Source organism: Perna viridis, chromosome 10, assembly GCF_037379345.1.
Source record: "Perna viridis isolate PV_CMFRI_1.1 ecotype Kerala chromosome 10, ASM3737934v1, whole genome shotgun sequence".
Taxonomy (NCBI): domain Eukaryota; kingdom Metazoa; phylum Mollusca; class Bivalvia; order Mytilida; family Mytilidae; genus Perna; species Perna viridis.
In genome coordinates this window covers 17,232,684-17,258,440 of record NC_142454.1, presented here as the reverse complement: position 1 = coordinate 17,258,440, position 25,757 = coordinate 17,232,684, and the positions used below count along the sequence as shown (strand labels likewise).

Genomic DNA, 25,757 nt, shown 5'->3' with positions numbered 1-25,757 from the left:
TAATCATAAGTCAGGATGTTTTGTTCTTCAGATTGGATGAAAAATGGAGTATATAATATCAATCATAAATACAAGATTTGAAATTTTTTCATCCTAAAATGAATATGAATGAAACATGTATTGTTATCTCGTATATAGAATTTCATCAACCGGAAGCACTCGTTTCAACGTGACGAAACTTTTCGAAACGGCTATTGAATTACCCACGGAATTAAGATCCCTTGAGAAATCTAAAGATGTCTGATATTTCAATATTGACGGCTCATGCTGAGCAAGCTGTAAGTTATGTTAAGACTATGAGTTTAATTTTTTTACTTATTTTTCAAAATTCAACTTTTTTTTACTGTAGATTCGCCCAATATCCGGTTCGTCCCTTCTTCTTTAGCTATACAATATTAAATCTGATCTTTGACTATTACATACTGTTGCATGCATAGACAAAAAATAAATAAATCTTTGCAACAATATAGGCCAAAATATAAGTGCTAGAAATAAACAATGTGATTAAAACTATGTACATATCTACATTGGTTACAATGTTCAAGGTATTGTTTAGATGATAGCACAGAGTTGTAGAATAGCTGGCATTAGCTGCTCTCTGACACTATCTTTGGATGGAATCCAAACAAGTGATGCAGGGAGTTGGTTCCACTGGGTTATGGTGTAAGGGAAAAATGAATGCCAATGTTTGGATGTGTGTGTTTTTTTTAGGATCCGATCAGTAAATTTGATGATATTGCTGCTATAACTGTAACATATGCTCCCACACATCCCAGCCCCACATCTTCATGATATTAACTTGATACATTGAATTTGAAATGCTTGATATCATTATTTTGGTTATACATGTAGGTTCAAATTTCAAAAACATGGGAATATGAAGTAACAGAGTCAGCATTACTCAGTAATCCCAAATGGGATTACAATATACTCAGCTGTGGTGCCATGCCGGCATCCCAGGGGTGCTACTCAGAAAATTTTGCCACACAAAGCTAGGACTATTTTTTGTAAGGGTTATTTCATTCCAGGCAAATTTTGGGTTGCAAAAAAAAATAAAGATATTTTTTGTGGGTGCAATAAAAATTTAAGAAATTTTATGGTACCTTCATATTTTTGGTATTTTTGAGGGAAGGGGTCAAAATGATTTAGAGGGATAGTAAATTTTGAAATTGTTGATAATTTCTTAAGATTACAAGACAGAAAGAGACATTTTATGACTGAACTCCGAAATAGTGGTATACATGTACCACTCTGACTGGCTCTCAATATTTATTTTTCTATAATTTTTTATTAGTTTCCTTATATTGTGAATGGTAAGCTCTACCACTTTGAATGCAGAAGAAATATAAAACTTATTCATACACTAAAAAATTATTTACTGCCATTCTGAAAGTGGTACACCACCATGTCAGTAACCAGTCACAGTATGTCTATGTGCTGTAGATGGAGAAAACAATGTGTATTCATGTAAACAAAAAAAAAAAATGTAAAATGAAAACCTGGATGTAATTTCTAAAAAAAAAGAGTTCCATTGAATAGCTGATATCAACCATAATTACATGTTTTCTGAGTCATTAGAGATAAACTGTGGTATTTTAATGGAGGGGGGGGGGGGTTCCATGGAAATACACAAGAATACCCAAGAATACCCCCAAAACGTTATAGAATAATCATGATAATTATAGAAAACATATATTTTCTATTGAGACATGATATTTTTTAATGGAAATTTTAAAGAAAATTATTAAAACAGTTAACTGGTGAGTTCTGACAGACGGATTGTCAATATGGCAGACAGGTTAAATGCATCCAGCACGGATTCAAGTGACCGAACATTGTAACATGACCATGACATCAAAGGATTATGCAGCCCGTGGCCAGCGCTAAACTTATTTATTTAAATAATAAACATTTTCATGTATACTTCGATTTATTGATACATCACCGTGATTAAAGTCAACATACATAATAGAAAACAAATTGATTATCAAGCATAATAAGCATTGTGTAACTGGTCACACTGATAAATTCCGGGTGTTTGTCGGGAAAAAAATCCAGAAAAAAACTGAATAAAAACATTATCTTTCATCAAATAAAACATATTTCAATCAAATTGGAGGTTCAAATGTATATTTTGAGATATTCTTGGGTATTCTGGGGTATTCTTGGGTATTTCTATGGTCTTTAAAGGGACATATTTTGTACCTGATATTATTTGAGTATATTTTTTTGTACCTGATATTGTTTGTGTATATTTTAAAGGTGTGATATATTTTTGGTGTCTTTTTTAAAGTGTGGTATTTTTTTTTTTGGGGGGGGGGGGTTACATGCCATTATGTAATTATACTGTAATTATAATGGTATTTTTTTTTATGTTTTAATTTTCTTTGATCTAGCCTATTTAAGGATAAAAATTTAGAATAAAAATTTTAAGGAAGACTAAAGATGATTTTCCATTAAATTGAGTGTAGTATGTCTTATCATTATGTATTTTACTTGAAAAATGCGTTGTGCATTGCAATACATTTACTGACCAATAATGATTATTAACATTGAAGATTTATGTGTATTGATACTCTAGATCTATACACAAAGAAATAGTGAATGTACCTAATCTCAAACAAAATATGTTGAAGAAATAAGAAAGCCTTCAACTTTAAAGTGTTACTACAGTTGCTTGTCAAAGTAGAAAATGTTGCTTATAACTTTTCACTCAAAACTTGAAAATTTTACAAGTTTTGTCGTACATGTATTTAGTAAAATCCCTTTAATCAACATTTTTTATTTTGTGACTCTTTGTCATGTGACTTTTTGTCTTATGAAGTGTGACTTAACGTCCAAGACTTTTTTCCTACCAATTGTTGACTTTTTATCCTGTCACTTGCGATGTATGTTTCAAATTGTCCTGTTTTGGTTTTGTAACTATTAATTTCTTTGATTTCTAAATTTGCATTAGTCATTTTTATACCAGAAGAAATATTTTAGCATAACCATATATACCAATTTTGGTTACAGACCACCAATTCAACCAATGAGCATTTGGAACGTACGCAAAAATAGTCCTACGCAGAAATTACCCCTGTTCCTCATAGTGCTGTGAAAAAAATTCTCATCTTATTTAAAAAATTTAAACGGTTTCTGAAAGGAAAAACATTTCTGTACATTTTATAGGTGCATTTTGCTTCTTGTGATGTGAAGCCTAATCTCCATAATGGATTCTAAATATACCCCTATCTTGTGAAAACACTGGGATTTCCCATGCTATTTATAGACCCTTCACTTCCGGTGACCAGTACTGCACTGCAAGTCTGCTAACCCCACATGCCATTCTGAGGATTGTGAGCTGACATATGTAGAATCATGCTGATATATTGTCCTCTGCAGGTTAAAGTTAAGGTAAAGTCCAGAGAAGCCATTGAATATTGTAAAATTAGCACAGAAGCCTATGGGAAGTGGAATTAGTGGTTTCTAGCCTTTTGACATCTCGTACATGTACATATTTTCCATCCTTCATTGGCATTTTAAGTTTTTTTATTGCATTATTAAAGTGGAAGTTTGTGATTTTTTATAAGTAGGGATAAATCAATTCTGATTGTAAAAAGTAACTGTGCAAAGCATCACATCACAAAGAAAAGACATAACAGAGATATTGGCTATTTTATATCATAAATAGTCTCAGTTTTGTCTGCCATTCTTTATGTTTATGACATGACAAGCAGTGAGACAGGAGAAGATAACTCATGTAAAACTCCCGCCAATACTACATACATCTTAATACCGAATAATAAGTTGAACAACATGTTGTTATCATGAAATTATTTTTGCACTTCTTCTATTTTTGTTCTTTTTTAACCAATTTGTACATTGCTATAGTATATGCTTATTGATATTTTTGTATTCATCAAACTTAAAATAAAAGAAAACACAACTTTGAATAAATCCTAAATTAAAGAAGTGAAGAATGCCAATTGAGTGCGCTTTTAGAACAGCTTACTGCTAACAGGCCATGTTTTTGTTTACCCTTATGTTTGAATTGGCTTGTGAATTAGATTTTTGCCTTTGGCTTATTTCATTGAGAGGATCGACCATATAAACCTTAGGGGACAAAAGCTTTGATCTGCAGATAGTTTACATGTCTGTAAAATGTTACTAGAGGTAAATTGTTTTAAAACATAAGTTTGTATTGTTATTAAAATAAAAACTAATTGGTAGGGGATGTTACATGTAAATTGACAATAAATAATGCATTACATAAGGCATTTTCATTAGTTTATATATATATTATTGGGGGGGGGGCACTAATTTGATTCCTGGAGATTTAAGCTACATTTTTTATGATATTAATCATGATGTAGATAAAAAAAACTTATTTTTAATTTTATTACATTTTTATAATGATTATGATATAAATTAAAATTGCTTTTTCTAAAAAAAAAAAAAATAGTAAACTTATTTTAAATTTAAGTATTTAATTTTAGGCAAAACAAGCATCAAAATGTGCAACCAATTTTTTTTTTAACTTTTATTTGATAAACATTAATTGTAAAATTATGATGTAATTTATTTTTCATAATTATTGTTTTACAGAAATTGTTCATGTACATAAGAAATATTATTAATGACTTGTTGACTCTTTAGACATGATGTCAATTCGAAAGACTATTGGAATTTGATTGACTCATCAGTGTGTTGAAAAGGACACTAATCCGATGGAAATGTAACATATAACAATTATTTAACAATTATCATATTTCAAAAAATTACAGTCCTAAAAGTTTATTTGAGTAATTGGGATCTGAGTGATCTGTAAATAAAACTAAAAGGGTGCGATGCCCTGTAAGCATAACTTGACTAAGTGCAGTCAAAGAAATGTCGTCTTCAAGTTCTGAGAGTTCTGGTGATGAGGAGTCCGATACTCAGCAATGTGACTTTACAGGACAATTAGCATAAATTGAGATTGCATGCAAAGAAACTCTATGATCTAAGAGTGTTCTCTGGGTCTCTGGGTCTGCCCTCCTATAATTGGGGCCTGTAAATTAAAATGTATAGTGAGATGTGGTATTTCTATCCATTCTACTATGTTATGTAGTTAGATGTGTTTTTGTATGTTTTACTTGAACACATACTTTAGAACAACATTCTGAATGACATATAGATAAATAACTTGAAAGGCAAGAACATTATTTCTCAGTGTTCTTGACCAGCTTTTACAACTCTTTTCGTTTCATTTTTTTCTCGTTTTAGTTGCATATCAACCTAATTATATTCCAAAATATAAATTGACCCATTTACAAGAACTACTTAGGTTAAACAATTGTTTTTAGATTAAAGACTATCATTTAAAAAAATAAAATGTATGTTTAATGAAGAAATTAATAAATGAAAAAAAATAGGCAGAAAATCAATTATTGAATAATTAAAAATTATTACAATAAAAAAATAGCTTTGGACCGTAAAACAAGAAAAAGTATGTATGAATATAATAAAGTATAAAAAGTTATATTTAGATTAATAACTATAGTAAAAAAAAAATGATAATACATGTAATGAATTATTGAATTATTTATTACACTTCAAAGAATAAGCTTTGAATCGTAAAACATGAAAAAAATTTGAAAAGGAAAAACTGGTGACAATGGTTATATAGGTAATAGTCTAACAGTATACCCTTGAAGTTGGGCTTCCAACTATACATAGGAAATCAGGTCACGGGAAAAAATGGGGAAGGAGGGGGTTAATAATTTATGTTGCCTTATGACACGAGTGACAAGTAAAAACTGTACACAGGAAAGAAGGACAATAAACACAGGAAATGGGGTATTAATTACCTTGAACATATGACACCTGGAATACGAACGAAGTATGTGAAAGATTTATGAATTTTGTGCAGAAAATATTCTGAATGATTTTATCTTCAATATAAAGTACATGTATTGCAAAAGTTTGTCATAGACACATTAAATGTAAAACAACAAAGGATTTCCATATCAACCATATTACATTTTTAAAATTCCGACTGTCTGAATTCATTATTACATTGAAGAATAATATTTGGTATAAATTTTGTGAATAGTGGGCTTTATTATTTTAACATTTTAATCAACCCTTTTTCGCGAAATACGAATTGAAGGATTGGAATCAATCAAAAAGTTTATGGAGAATGAAAATACTCCAGGAAAAATAATGTGATTCAATATTTTGCATATTTATTAAACTTTACAAATGTGAAAAGCTACGATGATACATTTGTACCAAAAACATTTTAAATTATGATTAATAACGATTGTTTTAAAGAATGGATGGAAAAGTGCACATAAAATTACCACTAGACTTTTTGAAAATCATCAAAATGATCTTTGCTGATTAAGTTGACTCTGCTGTATACATATGTTGAAGCTGTGACAGAGAAATTTGTGTTTACCAACCATTGCTCACACATTGAAAACTTTATCTATGGGTCAGGGATGATAAAAAGACTTACCAGAGCCAGCAAACGTGAAACAACCATCTACCTTGCACTGTATATTATAATTGACTTAATCAGTGTATATTCAATTTTTGGCCTTGCAGTTATTAGACATATTGATGACAATGTCCACAATCAAATACAATGCCATCTGTGACCAATGACATGACCTCTGTAGTAAAAGATTCTGAAAATTCCATGCTAATTTTCGGCTGACTATAAATGTTTGAGATGTTAAGAGTTGGTTTTTATTGGTCAGTATAGTGTGCTAAAGGCATATGCAAAATTTGGAAAAATCATGAACTTTCACTTTAATGTTTTTTTTCATGAAAACATTGTGATATTTTGTTAATATTTATTTAAGAAGATTTTTAGTTGAATAAGCCTCAACTTATGGCTACATTTGTAAGTAATGTATTATGCCATGATCAAATTTATAAAGTGAAATGCTAAATGTCAGTTGAAATTAAAGTTTTTCAATTAGAAATTAATTCCACTTGCTAAAATTTGCTTGTAGGACTCTGGAAATAAGTGTAGTGAAGGAATAACCCAAGATTAAGCCTAAAGATTTTTTTTTAATTCAATCCCTATTGTGCTAAATAATGGCTCTGTATTTCATTTTGGAATTCCTTTATGTAATTTAATGATCTGTAAACATTGATTGAGATGAAAGGGTTTGTGCACAAGTTACATATATGAAATTCCAGCAGAAATGGCATGTAAAAATCAGGAATCTTATCCTAGTTATATGTACATGTATTTAGTTAAAAAATGTCATGTACATAATCAATATTTTAATTTCAGTCACTTTCACTATTTTATACACACATAAAAAAAATCAAAAGTTTTTGATAGATTTATATGATCTCTAGAAGTAGCTTTAATATTAAACACTCATTGTTTATTACTCATTATAGGAAGCTGAAATAACAAGGCTGGAAGAAGAGATCGCAATTTTGCAGGATCCAGTGAAAGCACTTACAGCTGGAGTAATTTCCCCAGAGTTAGAAAAGCTCAGGGCTGAAAATTCTAAACTACATTACCAGATCACCCATCTCAAGAGGGTATTTATCAAACTAAAGGCAATGTCAGACAAAATTTCATTCTGTTTGGCAAAAATTTTCATTTTTTCTTGTTGCACATATAGACAAAAAGATCAAATATGCCTTTTGGTCAGACAGATCAAAAATCTATTTCACCAAGTCGGAATTTTATTCTTTTTATATCCAATAGACCAAAGTCAGGTATATAGTAACCTACTTGTCTGTCAATTTTCATTCTGTTTGTCTGTCTGCACTTTTGTTTTCTGATTGTAATGTTAATGGTGTTACGGCTCTTGGAACTAAACACAAGACACTGCTTTGTTAATGAAGCTTCATTCATAAAATCCCATACACAGTGTCAGAGAAAGGTAGAAGATAGGATTTTTAAAATGATACATTGTATTAGGACATACATGTACTTCTTAAACAAGTTCTTTTTCAGCATACATGAAGCAAATTATTTTGAATTGAGATAAGTAATATTTGAATATTGAAAAAGCAATAACTTTTCATCCAAGCAGCATAGACTAAAAAGAAAAAAATAAATGTTTGTTTTTTACAGAGTATTGATGCTGAAAAGAAGCGAGGTAGAAAGAACATGGTTAGCATTATAGGTATCATTGATGAAGTGTTTGGTTTGGCAATACGAAAGGCTTTTCCTGATTTAGAGAACCCACCAGTAATGATACAGAAGGGAAAACACACAATGACAAATGACTACCAGTGTAATGCTGCTATGAATATCAGCCAGGTATTATTAGATGAAATAAGACTTTAATCATTCATACCCATCCCTGTTCTTAATCCCCTCACAAACAAGTTCTAAAGAGGTAAAGCTAGTGCCCATTACATGTATCCATCCATCCGATCTTCTGTTCAAATATTTGTAACATTTTCATGAACACTTCAATATTAACATTCCTCAACCAATTTTAACATAACTTGGAATAGACTCAATCCTTCCACAAAGATTTTCAAGGTCATAGGGTCAAAGGTCAGCCAAATTTTAAAATGCTTGGTGTAGCCCTTGTTAATTGGCTTCTTGTAGTTGTAACATCCTGAAATGCTTTATCATTAACTTTGAAGAGACTTAAAACTGCTAATATTGCATCCACTATCTGTATACAAGCTAAAAAAAACCAAATACATCAAACGAACAAAATCTTTCATTTCATGATGCAACAGTATTGGAATTAAGCTTATATAATAACTTCTTGTGTTTTTATATTCCTTTAACATGTTTAATTATATATATATAGGATTGTATTGAGTTTTATTTTTATTTCAGATATTGAAAGGTCAAGGACAGAATATGAACCCAAGACAAATTGCTGATATTATTATGCAGAATGTTCCTGAGACTGATTATTTTGAAAAGGTTGAAACAATAATACATTTTAGTTACAATTCATAAAGTGTGAAGTCATTTCAATATATCAAAAATTTATAGTGATTAATTTAAGTTAACAATAATTCTGCTTTTTTAAATAATTAGTCAAGTGTCTATGAGTTATATGATGTGATTAAAATATTTCTGATAGATTAAAATAAAATCGCGGTCGTATAATGTTATAGCACAGTCATCAGCAGCATACATAGTTGTAGTCATTGTAGTCGTCTGGGGACATTTCCTTTCCTTGCAATAACTTAAGTTGTAGTTGACCAGTTGTTGTGAAATTTTTATATGATTTTACTAACCATTAAAGGAAAACTCCTGAATGATGTGGACTTATTACCGTTTTAGAAAATGGGGAAAAAAGTGTAAAAATAGGTGTTTTATTAAAATTCATGTTTGTTTTTGTTTTTATTTTAATTATTCTTTTTTATATTGTGTTCCTTATTTAGTTCTAGTAAACAAATGTATCAGTTTTGAAATTTTTTAAACGGATTCCTTATAAATATCCCAGGTTGCATTTTGCAATAAGATTTATATATATCTCTTAGGGTTTTCAAGTTATGAGGGGTCAAAGGGGCTAACACCCTGAAATGTCAACTTTTTTATTTTGGGTCTGGTTTTAGAAAATTTTGTTTATTTGATTCAACATAAAAATCCTTGCTTGCATTTTGTGTGCAGATTTCAGATATTTCTTATATTTATTTAGTTTAAATGGATAGGAGGGGCCATACTCCAAAAATCAACTTTTTTTTGGTCTAATTTAAAAATTTTGTGCAGTATAGTGTCCAAACATGTATTGCGTCCTAATGAATTGTAAGTATCTATACTTAATTGTATCAAAAACTAATATTGTGTCCACACTTGCTCCAACTGTCCAGGGTTCGTTCACTTTGGTCATATCATGCTGCACTCAGCGAAGCTTTTTATTTCATGTGTGCGACATATATCACCAAACATTGGTTTATTGGTAACATTCTATTTTATTATGTGGTACAATTTCCAAATGTATGTACATGTATGGAGAATTTAAAGTATGAGCCTGTCACATAAGTTCATGATTTTGTTAATCCATCACTTACCTTTTTTGACCGTGGTAGGACAGTTTATATTAGATCATATGTGAGTTTAAGGTGATATTTTAAATGGTACACTGTTTTTATATAGATTAAAATCTCCAGAGTAGGGTACTTTGCTGGTGTTTAATATGCCAATGCATTGGAAGGAAACAAAATAGTCTGATCAAGGATCCATTAGTGAAAATCTGGTGACTTGTTATTTTATTTGCTGTTGAATACAGTGAAACTTCTCTAAACTGGCCACCACTGGGACAAGAAAAAATGGCCGGTTTGTAGTGGTGGCCGGTTTTGTGAAAAATAGCAATGCATTCTAAGAGCTGTTTCCATTGATGTGTTTTATAACCCTACACCTTGTCAGTTTGTTGGTCGAGACATGTTTAATGCCGATTCAAAACTTTTGATCTTTTATTACATTTCAAAGCTTTCATCATTTGTAAATGATTTGATTTTACAAATGGTACTGCCGACAAAATAATTTTCACGGTTTTGAAAGAATATGTATTAAAGATCAAAGGGCTATTGATGGTGATTAATTATTTGTATTGTCTTCATAAATTACCTATCAACAAAGGCTAATAATTTCACCCCTATATTTTGGCTTGGGTACAGGTCACATTAATTGACACTTGAAAGATCGTAAAGATCGTACTATTAAATAACCATGGTTGACTGATGGTGTACACACCAATTGACAGACAAATGGTGACAAAATGTAATGTCTGGATTAAATTTGTTGTTTAAACTACTGTCCCCTTCAATTATCATCTGTCCACTGATGAAATGCAAACAGGTCAGTGAATGATTTATTAATTATGTAATATTACGTAATCATTTAAAGTTTTGTTGACACATTTATTACAGGTGAACAATAACCGGGTGGCTGGAATTGAGAGGTTTTTTGTATTTGAAATATGTAACTAAAACAGTGAAAACTGGCCGAGGTACAGTTTTAGGGGGTTGTGGGTCTATTGAAGACAAAACACACAGGTTTTAAGGTATATTGACTGGGACTTTTGAAAACGGCCGGTTTGAAGGGAAGACCGGTTTCTGAGGGTCCGGTTTAGAGAAGCTTCACTGTATTTGTTTCTGTTAGCTTAGTTTTCCAATTAACTTATCATGGTTTTCATTTTTTATAGCTTGAAGTGTGTGGACCTGGCTTTATTAACGTTTACTTGAAAAAAGAATTTGTAGCAGAGCAGGTTAGCGAGTTGCTAAACAAAGGAGTCCGTCCACCATACATCAGAGATAAAAGGCATCCAATTGTTGATTTCTCATCACCAAACATTGCCAAGGAGATGCATGTTGGCCATTTAAGGTTTGCCTTTTTGCCAAAGAGATTACATACTGATAACTATCATGTTATTTCCTGGTAGACAACTTTTTAATAGTTAGCAAAATGTGTCTTCCCACTAAAGTCTGTCTGTCCATGACACTTTTATAAGCACAACTCCTTGAAAACTAATGGACCAAATTTCATGAAACTTTGTAGGTAGTCAGTTCATGGTATGTTATTGTGCATATTAATAGGAATTAATTGTTCACTGAATTTTGTGGGAGTTATATCCCATTTAACTTTGGAATTAGGGAGACAAAGGTTTTTGAAGGTAAAAACAAAATGTAATTCCCTCCTAAATCTAAATGTAATATTGTTAAAAATCACCTACTTTTTGGCACAATTTTCTCAAAATCAAGTTTAGTGACTGTTTTTTATGTTGAAATTTTAAAGTATTTTTATTCAAGGTAATCTTTGATAAAAATTAGAAAAAGCTATAGACAAAAAAATATTAGGTATTATCTACCTTAAAATTGTTGAAACTCGTACAGTATACAGGAAAAACACCTTTGAAATAAAGATAGTGTTTAGATAGAGGGCACATATTTTTGATTGGTTTTATTTTTAATAAAAAAATTATAGAAAATTTGTCAGTTGCAGTTCTTTGCAACTATTAAAACACGATTTATACTTCTTTTTACAGGTCGACCATAATTGGAGAGAGTATTTGTCGTCTGCTAGAATGGGTTGGCCATGATGTTTTACGCCTTAACCATTTAGGAGATTGGGGAACACAATTTGGAATGTTGTTAGCTCACTTAAAGGATAAATTTCCTAACTATGCCACAGTATCGCCACCCATAGGAGACTTGCAGAAATTCTACAAGGTTTGGTGACAATCTAGTTCATGTACTTAATAGTTTCCTCTAGGAGGTTCATGATGGTACTTGTAGGAGATTTATCATTAATCATGATCTTGTATGCACTGGTTTTAAGGGGATAATACAACATATTGGTTTTACATTTGACAACTTGTAAGTACAGTTCTACTCAAAGCACTGAATGGATTTTGGTGAAAATTCTTTGGAATGTTTGGCGTCATGGAAGTTACCTTTTTATCATTTCTTGATATTTGTTTTTGCTCCAATTTGTCCTTTTCAGTCGAATGATTTAAAAAAAAACAAGAAAGAGTAGGCAGGGAATATAACATGTTTAAGTATCAATGAATTACTAACCCTTATTTTGAGTCTGAATTTGGCCCCATTTCCAGAAGAAAATATGCTCCAAATTTTCCAATATCAGCAGTGAAATTATAAGTTTTGACTTGAAGCATCATCTTAAGATTTGCATATGATTAAGATGGAGATTAGTAAGATGTACAAAATCCACTCTGCTGAATCAAATTTGTTATCTAGAAGTCACTTCATGGACTTCAATACAATTGAAACTGAAATGGTCATCATGAAGGATTTTAATAAAAAATTATGTTAAAACACTGTGAAAAAATCTTATCCCTCATGAATATAGATTATTTTCCATAGTCCCAATTTTATGGTCTTTTTCCTGGTTGCATGGGCCCGAGCCTGAGCCCTTCCTTAATACAGTTGGTAAATCACTGAGTGTACTATAGTTGGTAATTTTTATCAACTTTTTGTTTATTTGAACCATTTTTCACTTGTTAAGCATATCTTATCATTCATGTACACTTTAGAATTACATGTAAGGGCATTATATTGTAGGAATCCAAAGTCCGTTTTGATGAAGATGAAGAGTTCAAGAAGCGTGCCTATGAAGCAGTAGTCAAGTTACAGAACTATGAAAAAGATCATATCAAAGGATGGAATCTCATTTGTGATGTCTCTCGAAAAGGTACTCAAAAAGCATTGAATGTTGGCTTTAGTTCAAAAAATATAACGTCAGTTTTAATTCCTAAACCTATAGCATTTTAGTGCATTTATATGGTGGTCTAAGATGTTTTCAGTATGATTAAAAACAAACTTCTATTTCTTATTCTATAGCGTCAAAATTTTAGCTCTGTGCAACTTTTTATAAATCTCCCTTTTCATATTTATTGTTAAATCCCAATCTATTCCTTTCATTGTTTACAATAATATATTTTCCAAAGGTAACGTAATTTGTGCAGCTTGTATCAATGCCTGGAGTATTCAATTACCCATGTAGACCTTCAGTTATTTCATGGAGTGTCATGATCATGTGACCAGAATTTCATGCAGATGACATATATAGATGCCTACCAGTTTGGAAATAATTACTATACTTTTCTGTAGGTAAACAGTTAAAGGGAACTAACACAATGGCTTGGTAGATAAAGAACTTTCCCCTTTGGAAGGCATTCTGTACTTTATAAACGTTTTACTAATATTTGTATTATATCTATCGTCATATTTTGAAATATACACTGGAAGTTCATTGCACATGACTTGCAGGTGCGTACAAAAAAGTATGGTTAATAATACCCAAGGGTACCATATATGATTTTTTTAAAAATGTGACTTTTTCATTGAACTTTTTATATCTATTTAATAGTTGCCTTCTTATAGGGGAGATAACTCATGCTTCTGTTTTCTATTGATCATATTCATTTTTGTCTGCTATAGTGGAGGGAGGCTAGACATTACAATGTTGTCAATAAAACACACCTCCAAAGACCAACAGAAAAAAAAAGTAGAAACAGAAATACTTCTTCAACTGCTTTTAATTATCGTGGATACAGAATTAAGCTGTTCCAACTTAAATGTTTATCGGTCAACAATTTCATATTTTAAAGCCTACAAAAACAGACCAATTTTCACCTACTATATCTAATTGATTGTTGCCCTCAACTTTTATGTAGACATGATCCCGTTGTTTTAATTCCAATACAGTACTCTGGGTTGCTCTTCCTTCTTCTTGTAAACCTCTTGCTCCTGCATGATTGAAGGCTATAATTTCATTGTTACGCATCAATTTTGTGATAGCAATTTGACCTCTTTTCACAAGAACAGTCCACGAAAAATAGTAGAGGCCAGAAGTTTTTGCGATGAATTCTCCACTTGATGAATCATAGTAGTTTCCTTTATTGGTGGTGATTTGGTCAAATTTAACTGTAGCTTGCTTGTTAGGGTTTGATAGACCTTTTGAAAGTGTAACATGAAATCCTATCTTCCCTTCCTGATATCCTCTATCTGAAAAAATAATCAAATAGGAAGTACGGCTCAAGTTCTTGTATTTTTAAATTTTTATTTGAACTATAATGCCAGGAAAGTGGCAAAAATAAATTTTTATTCAGCATATTTTTAGTAACGTACAATTACTACTAAATTCTTTGTGATATCCTTAACAATTTGATAAGGTTCTAAATGTACATGACTAACACTGGATGATTTACTTGTTGTGTTTACTGATTTAGTAGTACCTCAATGCTTTATATCATGTTTTAGAACATAATTATTTTGTTTGTAACACTCATAATTTCAGTCTTTGTTTCAATAACTGATTCATGACAATTTTCTCATTTTATCATCAGCTGGATAACCTTGATAGTTTTAGATTATGATATAACTTCTTATAAATAACAGACAATATATTACTCGATATATTTGCCCTGGGTGATTCAGGTGCTTAATTTTGTTTTGGGTCATATTTAAGGAGGTAGACTTTAGGTAAGACACAGAACTCTTACAAAACATTGGAATGTTTGTATTTCGTATTTTACATCGGTCTCATGTAAGCATCCAAGTAACATGGATTGATTTCATTCTGTTTCAAAAAAAAGCTTGATAGGTATTGGTGAAATTGAGTAAGATACAAACATATCACTGATTTCCAAGAGTTGTGTCCTTTACTCTAGGTCTACCTCCTTAATTAGAATAGAAATAATTCATGTTTGAACTCATTTACATCGGTTGGACTTTAAGTACAACATAATTAATTGCACACTTGTTTACTGTATTTGAATACGCAATATATTGTGTAGTAGGCTTAATTTAAATGATGTAGGGTACAAGAGTGAGTTCAGAAGACTTGACATCAAGAGACTTGATCATTTTTTATACCCCCGCAAAAAAGTTTAGGAAGTTCCTGTCTGTTCATCTGTCTGTCCGAACTTTTTTTTGACAGCTTGCAGCATTGTAATGAAACTGGGATGTAATATAACCACATGGAGATGTGGCTTCTGTCAGTATGTTTGGACAAAAATTGTATATAAGCAAAACTTGATTTCATGGGTTATCTGCTACTTCTCCTCAACAACTTGCAGTATTGTAATGCAAATCAATGGAGTGTTATATTACCATATTAGGATGTGCACGTTGTAAGGAATATATGTTTGGACAAAATTACAGAATTGATGGCTGTTGGACTGTTGGTATTTTTCAGCAAAACTTGGTCTTATGTGTTGTCCGCAACTTGCAGGATTGTTATGTCAAAACTTAATGGGGTGTTAAATTACCATACTGGGATGTACATATTGGAAAATCATTTCAAATATGAATCCAGTGTTCACATTGGTATGTGGTTCAACAGGCTGTGAGGGTATTAGTCCTGTTAGGGGCAATGTCTAGTTATATTTATTGAATATGTTATCTTTTTTTTATTAGGAAATCAACCACTGCCATACACAACCAAATGTGCCACATATGGTAATCATATGGTGCTCCATTCATATGATAATCATATGGTAATCATATGACAATATTCAATATTTAACATATGATAGTCATATGATTATCATATGATTCTCATATGTTAATTTTGGCTTGAAAACATATCACAATCATATGTTTATGAAAAACATATGATTATCATATGATAATCATGCAGTTACATGTAAAGTGAATCATGATTATCATCTGGTGCTCGATTTATTTGATAACCATATGATTCTCATGTGTAGCACATTTGCCTGTGTATATTAATGACTGAGACCTTATTAACAAGGGATTAAAAATGCATATGATAATGACTGAACTTATTTTATCTGGTGGCGATTAAATGCAATCACAGTCTTAACAAATCTTGCAACTGCTAATGTTAATTGACAATAAATGAAATTTTGTTGATCATAAAGAAAGTATCCATTATATCAACTTACTGTTTGTTATAAGTTCACATTTCTTCTCATTCTTTTCAAACCTTTTCAGTTGGAGTTGAATACTCTTTAATAAGTTGGAGTTAGAAGAGCAAGGTGTTTGCCTATTTGTAGTGGATGAAAGGTGTTTGCCCATTTGTAGTGGATGAAAGGTTTTTGCCCATTTGTAGTGGATGAAAGCAGAATGTTCACTAGAGCAGTCTTCAAAATAGTGCTTATGAAAAAAAAAAAAATGATGTGGAAGTGTTCAATGAAGTTTGATCAAATTCTATATCGTCAAAGATATCTTTATGAAACAATTAAATCCTAGTTAGGGTTTTTTTTTACTTAAAGTTGAGATAGTTGGCGAATATGCAATCTGAATTGGTTATTAATACTTGGTATATATACAATACAAATTCATTTCCTAGCGTATCAGTATTATGGGTATGAGGCCAAGAGGGTTTTGCAAGGCTTTGCTGAGTGATTTACCCCTGTTTCACGCTGAGCTTTGTATTGTGTTTATACTGCAAATAAAAAAATACTGGTTTTAGTCTATTCTATGTAAAATTGTCTTTTGATGTGGTTTACCTAAATTACCCCTTTTTGGCCTCTAATGATGGAGCGTGGAGTAATATTTTAACAACAGAATGGGTATGCAAATCCATGCGAGTCTGCCCATTCATTTTAAAAAAATACATTTGGGAGAAAATGCTTTCTGTATTTGTAACCTAAATACTTTTATAAATGTAAATGACTTTAACAAGGTATTTTAAATTTTTTTTTCTAAGGTAATAAGGCCGAGGTACTTCTTTTTTGTGAAATGGGTGACACACTTTTCTGAAGAAATTGTTGACAATGGGCGCTGAAATGAGTTTATAAATTTATGATTTATTTTGAACTTTATATCGTGAAAATCACATATCACAATAAATCTGGATAAAAACATTCAATATTGCCTGAAAATGTGTCCTTTGCAGAAAAAAAAAATTGAGATCCTTCTTTAAATCAGAACAGGTTTTATAAAGGCTAGAGTTAATGGGCCATTTTTACCCTGAAATTGAAAATGGCTCCTAGATATTTGAGAAATAATGATTAAATCTGCAAAATAAAATAAAAAAGCAATCTGTTACTTAGAATATTTTGAAAAAAGCTGTAAATGGTCCGTTTTTAATTGAAATCTGGTCAACCATCATTTGAAATTGATACATGTGGCTTAAAATTAAATTTTAATTGGCATTATAATGTAGTCAGTTTTAAAAAAAAGTCAGTTTTATTGTTGCCAAAAATTTAAACTAACCTCATTTTGCTGTATTTACTAGTACCTTCAATTTGACATTGATTTACTGATATATAGAACCAAAGTATCATTAAATATGGTTGGCTAGGATTTTTTACTTCTTCTGTAATATGACGTATGATATTCATTCCATGTCATGCAATATCGTCATTAGATATTGATAGCGTGGAATTTTAAATATAAAACAAGAAATTGTTATCTCTCTGTCAGACTTGTTGTTATCAGCCATTAGTACTCCCTTCATCACTTGATGATAAATGTATTGATGTCTATTTTTTAAGTGTTCAACTTTAAAACCTACCCTATAGGCATATAAACAACTGATAAAATGAACAATAATTACATAACTCATTAAAGGTATAAAGCTATTATCCTTTTATTTTTGTGAGCTTGCTCACAGTATTTCTAGTTATATATTGTAACTGAATGTGGTTGCGGTGCTCCTTTTGAAAATGTCCACCATTTTTTTTTCAAATGTAAAAATTGTACAGTGAATTGCATTGCCCTATTCGAGAGTTTTCGCTTAATTTCTTTAAGAATTGATGTATGACTGCTTACCAGAGGTAGCACTGATCTTACGTATGAAGAAAATATACTTATTGCTGATAATGTCTTCATGCGTATTAAAAGATCAAAAAGATTCCTGATCTATTATTATCAGGGATGATTTATTTTTCTGGTTTTTAGCAAAATTCTACTAATTGAAATCCTGATTTTACCGTTACAATTCTTTTTTGTTTATTGTTTCTTTATTTCCGATTTTACCAACTTCCGCTTTGTTTGATGTCCTCATAAAATTGTCCCTGTATTATGAATGTAGAATCAGTATTGAGCAGCACATCGATCAGCCCTTTTATGTTTCTCTGGAATTTTGTACTTGTATTTCTGAAACTTTTGGTAATTTCTGTTTTCATTATGCTGTTGTTTTTCTTTTTTTTTCATTGTCCTGTTAAATTTAATTCAAAACTGTCTTTTTTAATATTAATAATGATTTAATGCATGCCCTCAGTGTTCTAGTTTATGTGTTGTATATTATTGTTGGGAGAAAACTTCATAAGTTGGTAAAACTTGTGTCCTATCCCTTTTGTAAAGTTAACAAATAGAATTGTTGTAAATTAAATTATATATTGCATTATCCGAAGCATTTTATTTTATTTGCCAAGTTTAACTGTGTTTCCATTTTCTCATTTTGGCTCCTTTTTCAAGTTGGTGCAATTGCAGTCCAAATTAATACTTCTTTGAATCGTAGGGGTTCCTAGATATACTGAATCTTAGAACGTTTCTATGTGAATCTTACCATGTATTTGGATGTATTATTATTTTTTAGTTGTATCCACAAAATACAAATTGAGATACATGTAAATAGTAATCACCCTCTCTGTTTATCTGTTTGTCTGTCCATGTACTTGCATCTCGTAATAATATTGATTTCTTGATCTGAAAAAAAAAAAAATAGTAATCACAATCCTAATTCAAAGCTGTATCAGTTTTGAATGTTGTGTCCTTACTTGCTCCAACTGTTCAGGGATGGTTGTTTGAAGCATTTTATTTTCATTTAAGGCAAATTGCAAGATTTTAATTCACCTCTTCATATCATGCCGTCATTAAAACAGTGTCTGTCCATAAGAATGGGTAAACATTTTTTTAATGCAAATTAGAATGTACAGTAAATGTTTTTGTTTATTTCTTTCAGAATTTCAGAAGATTTATGACAGATTGGGAGCTACAATTGTAGAGAGAGGAGAATCTTTTTATCACAAGTTGATGCCTGATGTTGTCAGGGAGTTAGATGAAAAGAGTGAGTATCTTGATTAAGTTTTTCATATTTTCTGCATGTTTATGATATAATTAATACTCAATTTATCTGTCAAAATGGGGTGCTGAATACAGACAACTGACAATTACAGATTACTTTTCATTTGTCAATTTTAACCGGTTGGTAAGAGTCGTTTATAATTGTCATTCTTCTGCAACTTGCTTCCCATTTTGACTCCCCATAACTATAACTCTAACTTTACTAAATCAATAGTACTTTGTCATATTTATGAAATGCAAGCTATTTTAGCAAATTTTTTAAAGGGACGTAACCCACCAACACATGAGTGGTTGGTGGTTGCATTGGGGAAAGGAAGAACTTAAACTATTTCACTTTCATAAGTACGTAAATTGTGTGAAATAAGTTATTTTGAAGTGTCCAAGTACTTACCCCAATAAATTATATATTTGAATTGGAAGTCTACTGCTGTCAATTGCTTTAATTGTACATTTATCAGTCTGTTTGGTATTTGAGTTACTTCCCTTCGCTTAAAATTTTAAAAAAGGAAGTCAAAGTTGGGAATATGAAAAAGGACTATTGATCCATTTCATGTAGGTTCTTGAGGGCCATCATTTTGGAGACTTATTCCAAACACAATTACTACCTTTTTTATTCTTAAAAATTCAGAATATTATTTTAAAGTGAAGTAACTGTGAAGGAAACAATTTCTCAAATTTTTTTTTAAGTATAAAGTGTAAAATTTGCCATATCAAGAATAAATGTGTACTTCTTGTATTTGTGTATATGGCTTTCATCTTAAGCTTGGTTTGTTTACCAATATGACTCAATTATGATTAAAAATTTCATTGTAATTTTTCTCTTTAACTTATTTAAGTAAATGGACTAACACAAATGAAATCACTAAGTTGGTCTTTAGGTTTAAATCTAAAATTCCTGCAATGAATATAAAAACTTTTTTTTTCAGACATGACAGTTGTTGAAGATGGTAGGAAGCTAATGTTTGTAGATGGTGCCTCCATCCCTCTAACATTAGTAAAGTCTGATGGTGGCTATACCTATGATACCTCAGATATGGCTGCCATTAAAAATCGTCTGTTTGATGAGAAGGGAGACTGGCTTATATATGTTGTTGATGCTGGACAGGTAAGTTCATGGGAAATAAAATACTATTTTGATACCAGTCAATAATATTCTTATCATTCTGACAATAAAATGAACTTAACTGATTTACTTGAAACCCCCCATTCAATGGAAGGGAGCAGAATATGTATAAAACATGTAGTACTACAGTTTGACATCAGTGAACTCCATCTGTAACCTCATGTAAGTACTCTTACTTCTACATTTCTCTATGAATTTGGATTTTAAGTTTAAGTATGACTACCTAACATTATGAGTTATCTCCATTGGAGATTGAAATTTCTTTTTTTTGTAAGTGCTCTCATGTCTTCATTTTGCAACAGATTTAGATAACAATCATACCAATTGTTACGATCTCTCAGACAAGCGCAACTAATGAACATATATCACTGTTCTTTTATTTGTAAAATGGTAATAGAGGGAAGTTGACAGTATCAGAGTTCTGCCTTGAGTTGTCTTCCTTTATTGTGTTAACTGCTTTGAAAATGAAAAGATCAGATAGTGTATATTTTGCTTTTAAAATATGATAAATTTATTTGGGTAAGACTAGCATGTTATAGTATGAATTTCTTCAAGAAAAAAGGTAAAAGATATAGTACCAGTTCTAGTAATAATTTGGTGTGTAATAAGAAATCCCCATTTCATGATTTGTACCATCAGGATGAGATGTTGTATAATAATTATTGTTTAAGTAAAACCAAACGGAAATAGATTACTCTAAAAAAAAAAAAACAATTTCAATCTTGTTATCGCAATTTGTCAGTTCTGGTAATAAATGGTCATTTTTAATATTAAAGTAATGGAAATGAAAATGGAAACAAGGTACATGTATATGTCAAAGTAACAATTACCCTCCCAGACTGGGAAAACAAGGAGAAGACTAATTTGATTGAAAATGTACCATTAAGTCTATCCATGCAAGTTTCAGAGGTAAGATAAAACTATCTACTAGTACTTCTTACAAAGACTTGTACTAAAAGTCTATTGATAAGAAGATAAGTTGAACAAAAATACACAAGTATACAAAGGAATTTAATGGTTGTTTTTCCTCAGTGTTCTTCTATTATGTTGATTTTCATGTCTATTTTGTAGAATACCCATTTAGAGACAATATTTTTAGCAGCCCAACAAGTAGGATGGTACAATCCTAAGTTAGCGAGGGTAGAACATGTGGCATTTGGCTTGGTTCTGGGAGAGGACAAGTAAGTCATTTTTTTGTCTTGCATGATTCTTCAGTTATCTCCCTTTCGTTAGTGTTATGATATTTTTAGTTTTGTATATATTGAAAAAACCTTACAACACTGAACGAAAAGGTGATTAAATTGAGAAGTGTACACTTTTTAAAATTAACATAAATGTCATGAATGAAGATGGAACAGTTTACAGAATTTTTGATTTTTTAAATTCCTCTTAAGTGAGTCACTTTAGAATAAGAGAAACACATTGAAAAAAAGGTATAAGCATGTTCTTAATTATTTATTGGTAGATGATTTGGAATAAAGTTGACTGCATTATGAAATGACCAACAAATAATTGTTTTATTAAAAAAAATTGTGGCTCCTACTTTCATGTATATACTACAGAAGAATTTTTTTTAAGAAATGAAAAAGGTTTACTCAGTATACTCCAACTTGCAATTCTGAATGGGTCTTTCATCAGTTTCCTAATTCTGTAATAGTACTTTTATTTGTGTGTACCAATTTTCATGGTTTTGGGAAACAATGATAGCTAGTAGATTTTTGAAGTGGTGGATTGACAACTCCATATTACAAATTAATTTGAAATTTCCTTTTTGTTTGGAACCATATTTCATGGTTTGACAAATCCACGAAAATTGATACCCCATGAACAGTAATACTTAATAAGACACACATCATATTCAAAACTAATTAGTGTACAATTAATGTCACCTTTTAACCTTAAAGGAACTCATGGTGGAAGGTTTTTGATTTACCACTAATTATGATAAGTTATCTCCCTTGGTGATATTATAGTTGAATGTGTTGGCTGCTATTTTTTCGTAACTAAAAGCACATAATGATTGATGTTTTAATTTACAACCTATATTAACAAGTTATCTCCCTTGTTGAAATCATTTGACGTCATTGGTGTTATCTTAGCTTAAAACATCTTGTAGAGTTTTTAATTTATATCCTATTATATTGAATTATCTCCCTTGTTGAATATCAGTGGTGCTGTTCTTTTTGTACAACCTGCTGCTTTAATTAGTGTTTGGAACTACAAAGTAAAGATTCATTAATTTTCTGGACAATTACATTGATAAGATTGCCTCCTAATGACTATTCTTTCATCTCGAGGCTTTTATCACTGCTACACTTCTCGCTTCTTGATCTAATAATCGGACAAAGTTACAGGTCTATAGATGGGTGTCTGTAGAAAGTTATTCATGCAAAGTCTCTTTATTAGGCATTCTGAAATGTCATAGCTTCTAAATAAGTTGTACTTTTACTTGGGTTTGCTGTGATAAAATATTCCACTTAAAAAAAAAAATGTTTTAACAACTGATTTATTGACGAGAACTAATGATGCCTTTGTCTTAATTACCTGTCATTGATCTAACTGTAGATTTGTATGTGGTGTGTTTGATCTTTTTCTATCCATTAAATGATGATTTTGTGGCATGAGAACATGAAAATACTAAATTTATCTGTTGTTAAAATAGAAGAAATTGGTTTATTTATACAACAAAATAAATTACTTTTCTAACAAATGACAAGACTGAAATTTCAGCATAGTTTTGTAACCTTTTAGACATTTATTAAATCTGGTATTTATATTGCATTGTTGATTATAATTACACTCCCACTCCCTAAATGAGTGATTTTGTCTGTTTTTTTCGTCTAAATTCTGTAATACCCCCACTCATCAAGTGGGTGTATATTGTGATCACCTTGTCTATCTGTCATTCTGTCTGAATTCGGTCGCAATTATCTTGACTCAAAATTGATAGATTGGTTTTTTTGGTGTTGTTTTATATAAATGGGCCCAACAATTTAAAAAAAAATGATGATTGGTTGCTTATCGTAATATAGTATTGTAAAATATATTTTCCCCTTCTCTTATGATTGAGTGGTATTTTCAAAAATGGTAAGAATAGCAAAACCTCAGCCATTATTTGCACTCTAACTCTCTTTGCTTACTGAACCAATCTGACCAAACCTGGCAGAAATAATAATAAGGACAACTTTAACATCTGATAAAATTTGGGTTCCACTTGATTAAATATGATGGTTGCCAGAGGCCATTTAAGCTTTAAATGATCAAATGTTATATTATGAATTCAATATCTCCAGGTGAATAATTCAGGATCTCTAGAGCCTCTAGTTGACTATATCCTTTCAGGCTGTTTTACTTTTGTTTCTGGAATTATTTTTGCCTTGACTAATTTTTTTCTACAAGGTTTAAAATGTTTAGATTCTGAATTTATTAAATTTTAACAATGTTATTTTAACATTCATTGGCAAATAAAATTTTATATTTTGACAGATTAATCAAAGAATAATTTACCCCACAACAATAACACTTTATAATATACACTTGTGTTTATGCTAGTTCCCACTCATTTTGTGCTAGGAAATTAACTACGGGCCCTACTTAAAATCAGGAAATTAATCCAAAAACATTATAAGCCCAGCCAATGAATGTGGAAGTAAAGAACTTTTAACCTGTTTTTTTCATTCAGTCTCATTTTCAGTTTGGCTTAGTAGTATTTTTTGGTCTGTAAAGATGACATTGAACTACATGTATCATGAAATTATGTTAATATATAAATTACAAAAAAACCCTGTCATTTTGTGGTTCTGGCCATATATTACCTACAAGTCATTCTGGCTAATGTGACATTACCTTGCTTATATGTTCATATCTGGATATTCATGATTTACTTAGTACAAAATCTGTATGATGAAGTTTCAGTATGGATAGAAATGTATATGAAAAATAAGATTGTTAATTCTTCATGAAAATAAACTATAACTTTGTATAAGATGCACATGACTGCCGTTATAAAGGTGTTTGGTTATTAGCAAGCAAACATGGTATTTTTTATACTGCCAGATTCTTACTTGTACCTGTGCTGGATTTTTTTTCAAATGCATCAATGATGATTTTATACAAGATGTTTCAGTAGGATGATATAATATCTAATTGCATGTGAAATATCATATTTTCCAGCTGTAGTTTTATGTACAAAAAGATTTTTACATTAATGTTAATTTGACATATTGATCCCTGAATTACAAAGCTGTTGTCTACGAATTCATCTGTTGACATTTCCTGATGAATATCTACCATTTATGTTGAGTTTCTCCTTATTGACAAGAACATGGCTTTACTTATGTATAATCTTGTCATGTCAGGAAAGATTTGAGCTTGGTTCTGAACCTAACATGTTTGTAGGATTTCAGTCTCAGCTGGGGAAAAACTGAAATTTGTTACTTTGTAGCCTTTTTCTGAGTGAAATACTGTATAATCAGTTGTGTCTACAGTGGTACTTTTGGGGTTATTCAAAATACCTCAATTGTCTTTTAATTTGGAAAGTAAGCATTATTTTTATGGAAAATTTTGAATAATGTTACAAAACCTTTTCCTGTAGTAAAAATTATTAATCATGTATTTTGGAAGAGCACTATAAAAAGACCATTAAAAGTTTATTTATAATTTTGTACAAAAACACCATATCCAGCCCTTTAACTAGCAGATTGGAACTTATTTAGGATAACTATAACTTGCAAGCTGTTTTTCTTGTGTATTTATTGCCCACATTACACTTCCATGGCAGTATTTGTTGTTATAATGTAAACTAGAAATTATTTCTGTTTTTACAGATTAAGCTATTCTTGCTTTGTACATCTTCCCTTTCAAACAGAGATAACATTAGGCAAACCAGGTCAATCTGGACCCTATTTTATTGTCTAAACAAGTTCTTTTTTAACATCTTAGAACTCCCATGGACAGAAACCTTATATTTTTTTAAATACATTTATATACCGGTATCCACATCCAATAAGGTCATCTATACCTGACCAGGTTTGCTTTATTTTTTTGGGGGGGTGGGGGGTGGGGGGGGAGCATTGTTATCATGCCTTGCCTAGAAATCGGAAGTTGGGAGAGTAAAAGAAAAACTGATCTTTTTGCTTTGCAATGAAATGTAGTATAATATGTGGTTCAATGTAGTTTTGCATATTTTTATAATTTC

The 25,757-nt window shown here is 30.8% G+C and overlaps 2 protein-coding genes across 2 annotated transcripts in view; one reads left to right on the top strand and one right to left on the bottom strand.

Moving 5' to 3' along the window:
* Positions 1-128: 128 nt before the first annotated feature.
* LOC148604761 (arginine--tRNA ligase, cytoplasmic-like) overlaps positions 129-25,757 on the top strand; it is a 128,567-nt gene continuing 102,938 nt past the window's right edge. Inside the window, exons 1-10 of the mRNA XM_088548341.1 lie at positions 129-278; positions 7,384-7,530; positions 8,072-8,260; positions 8,798-8,887; positions 11,118-11,296; positions 11,958-12,141; positions 12,994-13,123; positions 19,316-19,420; positions 20,364-20,542; positions 21,632-21,741. Of these exons, the coding sequence (XP_088404467.1) occupies positions 237-278; positions 7,384-7,530; positions 8,072-8,260; positions 8,798-8,887; positions 11,118-11,296; positions 11,958-12,141; positions 12,994-13,123; positions 19,316-19,420; positions 20,364-20,542; positions 21,632-21,741 (1,355 nt within the window). The 5' untranslated portion in view covers positions 129-236. The remainder of the gene's footprint in view (positions 279-7,383; positions 7,531-8,071; positions 8,261-8,797; positions 8,888-11,117; positions 11,297-11,957; positions 12,142-12,993; positions 13,124-19,315; positions 19,421-20,363; positions 20,543-21,631; positions 21,742-25,757) is intronic.
* Positions 13,953-17,687, bottom strand: LOC148604763 (complement C1q-like protein 2). Its single transcript, XM_088549197.1, has 3 exons — positions 17,623-17,687; positions 16,347-16,544; positions 13,953-14,439 (listed from the first exon to the last, which is right to left on the bottom strand). Exons 2-3 carry the CDS (start codon positions 16,477-16,479, stop codon positions 14,030-14,032), a joined length of 543 nt encoding a protein of 180 aa, XP_088405323.1. The 5' UTR covers positions 16,480-16,544; positions 17,623-17,687; the 3' UTR covers positions 13,953-14,029.

Bases quoted from the DNA above. Each gene is read 5' to 3' on its own strand.
- LOC148604763 (XM_088549197.1), bottom strand. From the start codon at position 16,479: ATGGGCAAACACCTTTCATCCACTACAAATAGGCAAACACCTTGCTCT. The intron at 14,440-16,346 runs GTAAGTTGATAT...TTATTTTTTCAG, and splicing joins ATGTGAACTTATAACAAACA to ATAGAGGATATCAGGAAGGG.